The following is an 11601-nucleotide window of genomic DNA, read 5'->3' as shown; positions in this document are numbered from 1 at the left end:
AGAGAAGCTGCTTTTTGGATGTAATTTATAAATGATGAAATGGATTCAATATGTCAAATAACACATGGGTAATAGACCTGTCACTAGGATCAAAACAAATAAAATGTAAATGGGTGTTTAGAAGAAAATACAACACTGATAGAACTGTACAAATTTTTAAGGCTAAATTGGTAGCCAGAGGATTTAGTCAAAATGAATGGATTGATTACTTTGAAACCTATGCACCAGTGGCTAGAACAATTTCTATTAGAACACTCATAGCATTAGCATACATTTATCACTTATTTGTTCATCAAATGGATGTTAAAACTGTTTTCTTAAATGATGATTTAAATGATGAGGTTTATATGGAACAACCAAAAGGATTTGTTCTTCCTGGAAATGAGAAGAAAGTCTGTAAACTAGTTAAATCACTATATGGATTAAAACAAGCACCTAAACAGTGATATGAAAATTTTAATTCTTTCATTTTAGCTTTTAGTTTTAAACATAATAGTGCTGATAGATGCATCTACTCAAAATTCCCTGAAAATTATTGAGTAATTGTATGTCTTTATGTTGATGATATGCTTATTGTGGGTACAAATATGGTTGGCATAAATGAAACTAAAAAACTACTTATCCTCTGTCTTCAAGATGAAAATTTTAAGAGAAGTAGATAGTGCTGATAGATGCATCTACTCAAAATTCCCTGAAAATTATTGAGTAATTGTATGTCTTTATGTTGATGATATGCTTATTGTGGGTACAAATATGGTTGGTATAAATGAAACTAAAAAACTACTTATCCTCTGTCTTCAAGATGAAAAATTTAAGAGAAGTAGATACCATCTTGGGAATAAAAGTTAAAAAAAATAATAGGGTTATGCATTAAGCCAATCACATTATATTGAGAAAGTACTTGAGAAATTTAAGCATTTAGGGTTTAAAGAATATAGCACGCCATTTGATTCTACTATAAAACTAGTAGAAAATATTGGTAGAGCAATTGCACAACTTGAGTATGCTAGTGCAGTAGGAAGCTTGATGTATGCTATGCTTTGTACTAGACCTGATGTTGCATTTGCAGTAAATAAACTCAGTCGTTTACAAGTAATCCCGGTGCAAAGCACTGGAAGGCAATTGGAAGAGTTCTTGGGTATCTCAAGAGAACCTTGGAACTTGGCTTGTTTTACTATGATTATCCAGCTGTACTAGAAAGGTACACTGATGCAAGTTGGATTACTGGTAATGGAGATAACAAGTTCACCTCTGGATGGATTTTTGTTCTTGGTGAGGGTGCGATCTCTTGGGCATCCCAAGAGGCAAACTTGTATATCTCACTCGACCATGGAATCTGAATTCATAGCCTTAGCGGGTGCTAGAAAAGAGGCTAAATAGATTAGGAATTTATTATTGGATATAAAACTTTGGCCTAGTCTAATGCCTCCAATTTCCATTTACTGTGATAATGAGACAATTCTGTCAAGAGCCTACAGTTGTACCTACAATGGTAAGTCCAAACATATAAGTCTGAGATATGAATTTGTTAGGCAACTGATTCAAGATGGAATCATCACTATAACCTATGTGAGGTCAAGTAAAAACTTTGTTGATCCTCTTACCATGGATTTGGCTAGAGAATTGGTAAGAATGACAACCAAAGATATGGGATTAAAACCTTTTACTTAGTCACCTGTAATGGTAACTTGACCTGAACTGAAAAACCATTAGTATTGGGTTTAATGGGTAGCAACAAGTTACAGCAATGTGATTGTTAGCACTGACATTGAGAAATTTCCCATCACAACATAAAAGTGTCGTCCGTTATGATGAGAGGTTGAGTTAAACTCTTAATGAAGTTCTAAAATGTGTCAAATAACGGAAAACATAGTGGAACTTCACCTATGTGAACATAGAAGTGGTGCCGCTTCTCATGAGAGTTTGGGTTTGCTCTCGGGATTGTTCATGAAACCAGGAAAGAAGCACATGGCCATAACTGTGTTGAGCAAAACTTGAAATTCTTGCGGAGATTGGACATTTTTTTGTGTATGGGTGTCTCCGGTTTGCCTTGAGAGTAATTCGTTTAAGGTCTTACCACCAATAACTTTGACAAGGCTCTGAGATATCTATACTAACAAAAGGTTTAAGTTGATAAACACCTTTTGTATGCATAACTGTGTCATAATAGTTTGGATTGAGAGAAAACTATGTAATTGATCAATCAATGTGGGAGATTGTTAGATTTTAATCTCACAAGAGATTAAATTCAATGGGTTTGATTGGTTAATTACATGAGAAATTGCACATGCACACTTGATTGAAAAATTAGCTTTTCTCTTACAAAACTCAGTTTTGAACTTGTCCCACATTGGAAAATTATAAGCTTTGTGTTCAAGTATTTTAATAAGAGTTGATTTACATTCCTTAGAAATAGTAGAGGAGAGTATGGGGGTTTGATACCACGCGGCGCGTATGCGCGCGTGTGTGCGTCGCAATAAAGTGCTTTAGAGGTGCACTCTGCTCACACTTCGCGCACACCCACGTAACTCGCAAAGGGCAGCTTTGGTTTTGGTGCGATGCTGACCATTGATCACCGTTGATGAGATCAAAGTTAACAGTCATTAACTGTAAATTACTTTTTAAATAGTCACAATGTTTGAAATTATGACTGTTCAAGGTGCCTTCTCTGAACCAACACCTACCTTTTCTTAATACCTCTTCATTAACTATTTAAGGAGCATGAATCAGACTTCAAAAACACACATTTTCGAAATCCACTTTCTCTCTCTTTCTCAATCCGGTCTACTACAGTCTCATAGAAGGTTTCTTTGGAGATTCTTCAACTTTGTCGGTTGCAGATTCTCGCCCAAGGCTCTGTTGTATCCTAGGAACGGATTTGCCTGTAACCCAACAACAAACTCGGTGAAACTGAGTGGAGGCAAATAACGTTCTAAAGACAATGTCTTCAGACGCTCTTCAGAGCTTCTCCTCCAAAGTTACAATGACCCCATTTTCCAACTGTCAGGATATTCTATAGGGTGCAGATGTGAATTCATTCATTCCACCTTCACCTAAATCAATTTAGTTCAGCTACAAGCCTACAACGCTTGGAGTTCACAATTGCACCCCACAAAAGGGTGCCTCACAATGCTCCACAGCACACCCCAACTGTATACTCATCTCGTGATGATGTCTCAACATTTACTATCATCGCTAGTTGTTTCCCATATATGATTGGGACAAGCATTGGATCTGCTCCTCACACATGGTGTCTCACACCAATCTTACAGGCACACCCCACCGTACATTGGAACTCCCGTACTTGCGTGTTATTATTTATGGATGTTCCCAATGCACGGTGGAATGCGTCTGTGATGTCATTGTGAGGCGCCATGTGTGAAGAGCATATCCCAATTCTAAGGTTCAAAATATCGATATGTCCAATACATCAATAGAGGTGTATCGGGCGTATTGGGCGAATCAATACATTTTTTTCGCTTTTTTTAATTTTTTCAAAACTGATTCAGGGGGGCCAGTTTAGAGCTCTTCCACCCCTGAACCGGTCAGACTCCAATACACCCACTGTAGGGGCGTATGGAGAGGTCCTGGAACAATACGTGTCTATACTTTGAACCTTGCCCAAGTCAATGCAGTGGGGCGCACTTTTGTGGGGCGCATATGTGAACTCCAACGCACGGTGACAACAAATGTCCCAACCTCTGTAACTCTGTCCGTTTAAAGACCATCTCGTTAAATGATTCAAAGAAGGCTCCCGAAGTAGCCGTTAAACGGAGCCTCCCATCCAACGGCCTATATTGGTTTATAATTCAAAATCGAATCGAAACCAAAACCCTATATGACCGTTTGAACTTTGAAGAAAGGAAATCTCTCTCTCTCTCTCTCGCTTTCGCTCTCGCTCGCAGAGAAACACACTAGCTCTGAAATTTGCTTTTCAAGAACAATCACGCCATGGAAGGTACAGAATCCTCTAATCTCCTCGATTTCTTCTTTTCTCCCTGTTATTTTTTCTTTCATTTTCTTTTCCTTTTTGAATCGATGATCTGAAATGCGTGAATGGTGTTTCAGAAAAAAGCCAAGATACTGTGCCGGAAAAATACGAAATCGTTACAGATCATGAACTAAATCCTCCACCGAGTTCTGACTTGGGTTAGTATATCTTTGATTTCCGCTTTGTTGCTTGTTTAAATTTTGATTTGTGTTGTCAGGATTTCGTTTCAGATGAAATTCGGTGAACCCAACTTGTGCAATTCTTCTTTCTTCCCTTGATCTGGAATTATTTCTCTTTTGCAATTTCATTTTTGTCTCTGAAATTTACTGGTTAGTGTTTTTTTTTTTCAGAAGAGGGCGGCAAGACCATAACTGGAAGCCAAGAAAACTTATTGGATCAACAGCGTGGCCTTCCATTGTTGAAGAAGATTGATGCCATGAGCACGACACTACAGGTAGACTCATGATAAGTTTAATCCCAGAAGTCCAATATCAGTAGCAGGGAATACTGACTTCTAACTTTCCTGTTGCAGAATTTGAAGAAAGAGCGCATGATTCTTTCTGATGTCGTCAAGGACATCAGTGCAGAGTCACTTCTTGGCTCCGATGTCTTGTCCTCTCTTCAGATTCTCGGTACGTTTTGTGAATCGGGTTCCTGATGGTTCTTGCTTTCCCTGTTTACGTTTTAGTGATGGATCTTCTTGCCACTCCCTGATGATTCTTATTCTTGCTTTCAGGGACTGAACATGAAACACTGAAGAAGAAGTATCTTGAGGAAAGCTCTGAGCGGAAGCGACTCTATAACGAAGTAATTGAGCTTAAGGGCAACATAAGGGTCTTCTGCAGATGTAGGCCTTTAAACCAAGATGAAATTGCAAGTGGTTCTTCTTCAGTGGTAGAGTTCGATCCATCTCAAGAAACTGAGCTACAGATTATATGTTCTGACTCGTCTAGAAAGCAATTCAAGTTTGATCATATATTTGGACCTAAGGACAATCAAGGTAAACCTTATTTCTTTTTATGTCCAATACATTTAGTTTAGATTTTGCTACTCTGCAATTGGGAAGGTAAAGATTAGAAGAAAAACCATTGACATTTTTATCAATTTTTCTTGGTGTAATTTATCAATTTAGATCTATGGTTTGCCTCTATAAAGATCTTAACCTAGTTAATTTATTTACTGATTTATATCCTTTTGTTTGACTAATAAAATCTCCAGAGGCTGTCTTTGCTCAGACTTTACCTGTTGTGACCTCGGTGTTGGATGGATACAATGTCTGTATATTTGCCTATGGGCAGACAGGAACTGGGAAGACATTTACAATGGAAGGAACACCTGAGAATAGAGGAGTTAACTATAGGACCTTGGAGGAGTTGTTTAGAATTTCCAAAGAGAGATGTAGTACTATGAAATACGAATTGTTCGTGAGTATGCTAGAGGTATACAATGAGAAGATTAGGGATCTTCTGGTGGAGAATCCCAATCAACCTCCAAAAAAGTAAGTAGTCTTCACCTTTGATAAATTAGAGAAATGGGTAGTTTTCATTTCAATTAAAAAGTGGAGAGAGAACAAATTGGCTTACATTTTGTTGCACTACTTGAAAATTAACAAAAGGTTAGAGGTAAAGCAAGCAGCAGAGGGGACCCAGGAGGTTCCGGGACTAGTTGAAGCTCGGGTATATTCCACAGATGAGGTGTGGGAGCTGCTTAAGACCGGAAGCTGTGCCAGATCTGTTGGATCAACTAATGCTAATGAACTCAGTAGCCGCTCACACTGGTATTGTATTGATTTCCCAATCTTCCTTTTCTGTAGTTAGTTCTTGCTGGCTGGGTTTGGAATTGTTAACCTCTTTATTATGGTTTGACTCCCCCCTCCCCTGGAATTTTAGTTTTGAGCGGCAAAAAGCCAATGCCCAATGGGTTAAGTGAAGATGAAAAAATGGTTTCAAAACTAATGCGTGAAGATGACCAAAATATTCCTTTGGTTTGACACCCCCCCCCCCGGGTTTTGGAATTTTAAGTGTTTACAAGAATCAGAAAAGTCTAAGGGGTGAATAGAATCTAGTCTGAAGAGTTTAGTCTTGAGCAGCAAAAGCCAATGTCCAATGGGTTAAGTGAAGATTAAAAAATGGTTTCAAAACTAATGCGTGAAGATGACCAAAATATTCCTTTGGTTTGACACCCCCCCCCCGGGTTTTGGAATTTTAAGTGTTTACAAGAATCAGAAAAGTCTAAGGGGTGAATAGAATCTAGTCTGAAGAGTTTAGTCTTGAGCAGCAAAAGCCAATGTCCAATGGGTTAAGTGAAGATTAAAAAATGGTTTCAAAATTGATACGTGAAGATGACCAGAATATTCCTTTTATGTGGCTAACGACCAAATCCTCTGACTGCAGTCTGTTGCGTATAACTGTTAAGGGCGAGAATTTGATAAATGGGCAGAGGACCAGGAGCCACCTTTGGCTGGTAGACCTGGCAGGTAGTGAGCGTCTTGGAAGAATTGAAGTGGAGGGAGAAAGGTTGAAGGAGTCACAGTTCATTAACAAGTCCCTCTCGGCACTTGGTGATGTTATTTCTGCTCTAGCATCCAAGACAGCCCACATTCCATACAGGCACTCTCTCTCTCTCTCTCTAACACACACAAACACATCAGAGGCTCAGATATTTCTTTGCATCTGTTTACATTTGTTTCTCCTAATTGTTTTTGTCAACTTTGTTGTTTAAGCAGGAATTCAAAGCTCACCCATTTGTTGCAAAGCTCTCTAGGTGAGCTTACTCCCTTATTTTGAAGTTTACCTTCGTAATTCTCTTTCTGTATGTTGTTTTCTTCTGGACCTTCTTTTCCTTTCTCAACGACTTAACGCTAGCTGGGACTCAACGCGCAGGAGGAGATTGCAAGACTCTAATGTTTGTACAGATTAGCCCAAGTGCTGCAGACTTGGGAGAGACGATTTGCTCTCTGAACTTTGCCAGTAGAGTGAGGGGAATTGAGCATGGCCCTGCTCGTAAGCAGGGAGATCCCACTGAGCTTTTCAAGTACAAACAGATGGTACATCACTTACTTCATATAAATTACATGATTGATCTACCAAAATGAAATCCTTTATGTGTGTCAAAATATATGCATCTCAACTGTTATATTACTGACAGGCAGAGAAGCTAAAGCAAGATGAGAAAGAAACAAAAAAACTACAAGACAGTTTGCAGTCATTGCAATTAAGGTTTGCAGCCCGAGAACATCTCTGCAGAAACCTTCAGGAAAAGGTGATAATAAATCGGAGGAAGAAGCAAGCAGCTTATTTTATTCATTATTCATCAATTTCAGCTCAAGTTTTAATCCCATTAGTTAACATAATAAGTGAAACTTCTTCACAGGTTCGAGACCTTGAAAACCAGTTAGCAGAAGAAAGGAAAGCCAGACTCCAACAGGAAACTAAAGCTGCTGCTCCATTCACTAAATCATCAGTATTGGCATCTCAACAACTTGGTCAAAAGGCTGCAACACAGAAGAAACCGCCATTGGGTCCTTCTAAACCTAGATTGCCACTGAGAGGAATCACCAACCTATTGCCTCCTCCAGCTCCACTTCGCAAAACTGGAATTACAACACTTGCCTCGATATCAACAGAGGATAGAGAGAATTTGTCTAAGAAAACAACAGCAACTTCCACCAGGACTCTGATGATGCCAAGGAGGCGGGTCTCGATTGCTGTCAGACCTCCAGAGACAACAACACAGGTTGAGAAGCCCAAGAGGAGAATCTCGATTGCAACTCTTCGCCCTGAATCCCACTTAAATCCAATGATGACGCCACTGAACCGATCAAAAAATGTTGGTGATATGGGTGGACGATCATTTGCAAAGGATACAAGGATGGTTCGGAGGGTTTCAAGGATATTCTCACCGTTACCAGGACTGAGGAATGCAGCCGCGGAGGCAACACCAGTTGTCTCTAAGAGTAAATTCTTGGGAAGTCCCCCAACACAGACCAGCTCTTGGAAGCCAAAGCATCCAACAGTGGTTGCACTGCAGAAGAGACACTTCATATGGAGCCCACTTAAGCTGAGAGGTCTGAAAAATGATAGAAGGTCCCTACAGCCTTCTTGATTCACACACAACTAACTGTATTACATAATCAAGTTTTTTATTTTTATTTTTTTACTTGGATTTTCCCTATAATGAAGGTGATGCTTTCACTTTTAAGTGGCTGTAACTCGTAGGTCAAAAATCCATATTGAGCATTTGTCCTGAAATGATCTATAAAATATAGCTTGAATGGTGCTGTGTTTTGATCCCCCAGAGATGGAAACCTCATGAATAGAACTGCTGTCCTGTTTCTGCAATAAGTTTTATTGGATGATTGCAATCATGATGCCATCATGGTTTTCTGAACACAATTCCTTGAAAAGGGACTTCTGATCAGAGGGAAACCATTACCGAGTGGGTTGATGTTAATTGGGATTGATGGATGTCAACATAAGTTGGTATCTGGTGTAAACCATTTAGAGGGGATTTCAAACTCCCATGTTGGTTTGGTAAATACATGGCAGTTGTTTTCGTTATAAAAAATAGAAAAAAATAGAAACATTTTCACAGTCAATTGAGGAGGATATAAGATAATGTTGGGTCTGCGCTGGCTTGCCATGGTTTTGAGTCACTTTTGAGGTGCCCCCTGTGGCAAGTCAAATGTCTAGGAGTTCTGAATTAGATATAGGTTAGTACACAATCAATTGTATTTGCTTTCTGCTTTTTCTTTTCTCTCTTTGTTTAGATATGAATATGTTTTCCACAAGCAAGGATTAATAAGTAGCTTTTTGAGGATGTTGTAATTCACTGGTTCACCATTAGATGATAGTCTTTGGGTTTGAAGAATTTTCCAACCACCTTAGGGTTTCAACTTTCAAGGTTGTTAGAATGCTCGGTCAGGGGTATTTTGGTCATTCTGGTTTATCTTCTTGAAAGTGAAAGGTCTATTGTATATGAGTTTAAGTTATGTGTCCCATCTTCTATGAGGGACAAAATAGTCTTTCTTGTAACTCTAAGTTTTATGAATAAAATTCAAGTGGGTTGGCTAGGAGAGGGATTTTTCATATTCTCTCTTCTAGTCTGGCCAAATACTCTTATTTTTCCTCTTTTCTTTCTTCTTTCTTCTTCTCTACTTTGACCTAGAATCAACTAGGGTTTATTCACATGGTATCAAAGCAATAAGGTTTCGTGTTTTCTTGCTATTGTCTTCTTCTTGGGTTCGCTGCCAGCTTCACAGTAGGTTTCATCATCCTACAGTTGACCTGATTGGAGACTCGATAAAGGGCTGAAAAGGAGTTGTCGTTTTAAGGGTCTAGAGGTGAGAATGCCTCTAGCTGGTGTTGTGGTGGTCGTTGAAGTGGTATACTTGACCCTCTATTCAGTGTACGAAGAAGGTTGGACGTATACAGGTATGGACACTACTGTCGTGTGCTCAAAAATGGATTGTGAATGCTAATTTTTTGTGCTTCAAAAGTTAGTTGTTGTGGTGTTGGGTGAGACTGATACACATATCAGTCATGTTCCTTTGTTTTCTTGCTCGCATGTATGCTGAAAGAAGAGTAGTAGATTGTTGAAGTCCACGATAGTAGTGGTGTGGTGATGGTTGTGTTGTGGTGGCTGACATATCTATGATTCTAAATGCTTAAAAGTGAACTCCTAGACCTTGTGTGTAATTAGTTCTGCAGTATGCAGTCCAAGTGTTTGATGTGTTGACTGAATGATTTCAGCTTTAGAGTGTAGTGTGTAATGTGCAGTTGAAGTATGTGAAGTTGGTAGTATCATAAGTGAGATAAGTCTTGTGAAGAGTGTGAGATTGTAGTGTATATTCAAAGGTGAAATAATTGAGATGGCTTCGTTTGCATATGGGAATGACAACAAAACCAGCATCATGCTTTGTCTAGATTATCTAAGTGTTCATATCACATCCATCAAGTTGAATGGTGAGAACTATGTACCATGGGCAAAATCTGTGGAGGTGTTCTTGAAGGCCAAGAGGAAAGTAAACATGTGAGAGAGGAGAAACTTTCCTCTAATTCCCCTGGGTTTAGTGATTGGGAACAAGATGATGCACAGATAATGACATGGCTTTGGAACAGCATGGAACCAAAGATTAGTGTGAACTTCATGTTCCTAGACACAGCCAAAGAAATCTGGGATCATGTTAAAAAGTTGTACTCTGGACAAGACAACACAACTAGGGTATATCAGTTATACCAAGAGTACTTCAATTTGAAGCAAGGAAGTCAAAGCTTAGAAGAGTATTATGCATGTTTGAGGGACATCCGCAATGAGCTAAATGTGTATCACCATCTAACATCAGATATCCAGATCCAACAACAGCAACGTGAACAGCTTGATGTGACTAGGTTTCTTGTGGGCTTGAAGGCTGAGTATGAGCCTGTCAGAGCACAAATGTTGGGGGGATCAACTCACCCCTCACTTGAAGAAGTTTTTGCCCATCTTAAGAGGACATCCATTGAGCCGGTAGAACATTCTTCCTTTTCTGATAGATCTGGTTTGGTAGTGACTAAAGGGAGTGGCCGTGGAAGTAGAAGTGGGGGGGGCAGTAGTGGCCCTCCAAGCAACCGTGGTGGACACATGTTTAACTGGGCTAGTGGCCAGACTGGTGGCCGAGAGTCAGGGGGAGACCGTGAAAAAGGAAGGAGTAATGCTTAGAGGAAATGTACACATTGTGGCTTAGAGGGGCACACAGTTAAATTGCTCGGTCCTTGATGATCAATATGAATGTCCCAAAGCACTTTTGGAGTGATGTTGTTCTTACATCATGTTTTCTGATAAATTGGATGCCCATGTCAATCCTTGGAAGTCAATCCCCTTTCTTTGTGTTGTTTCCCACTTTGTCTCCATTTCCTCTCACCCCAAGAGTCTTTGGTTATGTTTACTTTGTTCAACACTTGGGGCCTAAAGTGGACAAGCTAGATTCTTGAGCTACGAAGTGTATTTTTCTTGGCTACTCAAGAACTCATAAAGGGTATAAGTGTTATAACCCAAAATTTCATAAATTGTTTGTGTGCTATGATGTCACATTCTTTGAATCAGTTCCATTTTTCTCAGATGTCGCGGCCTCTTCTTCTCCCCATGTGGTTCCTCTTCTTGTACCGGTTGTGGACACTCTTCCAGTAGCTCCCATTCCTACTGTCGATGCACATCATATGCCAGTTACTACAGAGAGACCGCCAATTACTCAAGTGTATACCCGCAGAAGTGCTTCGGCCCCTCCTCCACTTCAGCACCTGTCGAAAGATCCTGCTCCTGCTCCTTCTCCCTCAGATCTTGATCTACCTATTGCTTTGCGAAAAAGTAAATGCACTTGTACTTCTCATCCCATTTCAAACTATGTTTACACTACTCACCTTTCTGCTTCTCATTACAAGTTCATATCATTACTCTCATCGGTTCCCATTCTCAAGATTGTATAGGAAGCCCTTGCCTCCCCAAGGTAGCGACAAGCCATGGAAGAAGAACTCTCTGCTCTACAACATAATCACACGTGGAAACTCACCACTCTTCCTCCTGGTAAGCACACTGTTGGGTGTAAATGGGTCTATACAATGAAACATCTTCCT

At 39.7% G+C, this 11601-nt stretch overlaps 1 protein-coding gene across 1 annotated transcript; it reads left to right on the top strand.

Moving 5' to 3' along the window:
- The first annotated feature begins 3768 nt into the window (after positions 1-3768).
- Positions 3769-8284, top strand: LOC148861844 (P-loop containing nucleoside triphosphate hydrolases superfamily protein). The gene is made up of 12 exons (XM_088982341.1): positions 3769-3958; positions 4069-4149; positions 4342-4445; positions 4524-4623; positions 4728-4991; positions 5210-5489; positions 5607-5768; positions 6385-6600; positions 6717-6754; positions 6874-7037; positions 7139-7252; positions 7364-8284. The coding sequence occupies exons 1-12, from the start codon at positions 3952-3954 to the stop codon at positions 8093-8095; spliced, it is 2262 nt and encodes a 753-aa protein (XP_088838467.1). The 5' UTR covers positions 3769-3951; the 3' UTR covers positions 8096-8284.
- The last annotated feature ends 3317 nt before the right edge of the window (positions 8285-11601 follow it).

This window comes from Nelumbo lutea, chromosome 4 (assembly GCF_056320005.1).
Source record: "Nelumbo lutea isolate HS-2025 chromosome 4, American lotus-T2T, whole genome shotgun sequence".
Taxonomy (NCBI): domain Eukaryota; kingdom Viridiplantae; phylum Streptophyta; class Magnoliopsida; order Proteales; family Nelumbonaceae; genus Nelumbo; species Nelumbo lutea.
Note: the sequence above shows the minus strand (reverse complement) of the source record. Positions and strands in the feature narration are given on the sequence as shown.

Bases quoted from the DNA above. Each gene is read 5' to 3' on its own strand.
- LOC148861844 (XM_088982341.1), top strand. The intron at 6,601-6,716 runs GCACTCTCTCTC...TTGTTTAAGCAG, and splicing joins ACAGCCCACATTCCATACAG to GAATTCAAAGCTCACCCATT. The intron at 7,038-7,138 runs GTACATCACTTA...TATTACTGACAG, and splicing joins TTTTCAAGTACAAACAGATG to GCAGAGAAGCTAAAGCAAGA.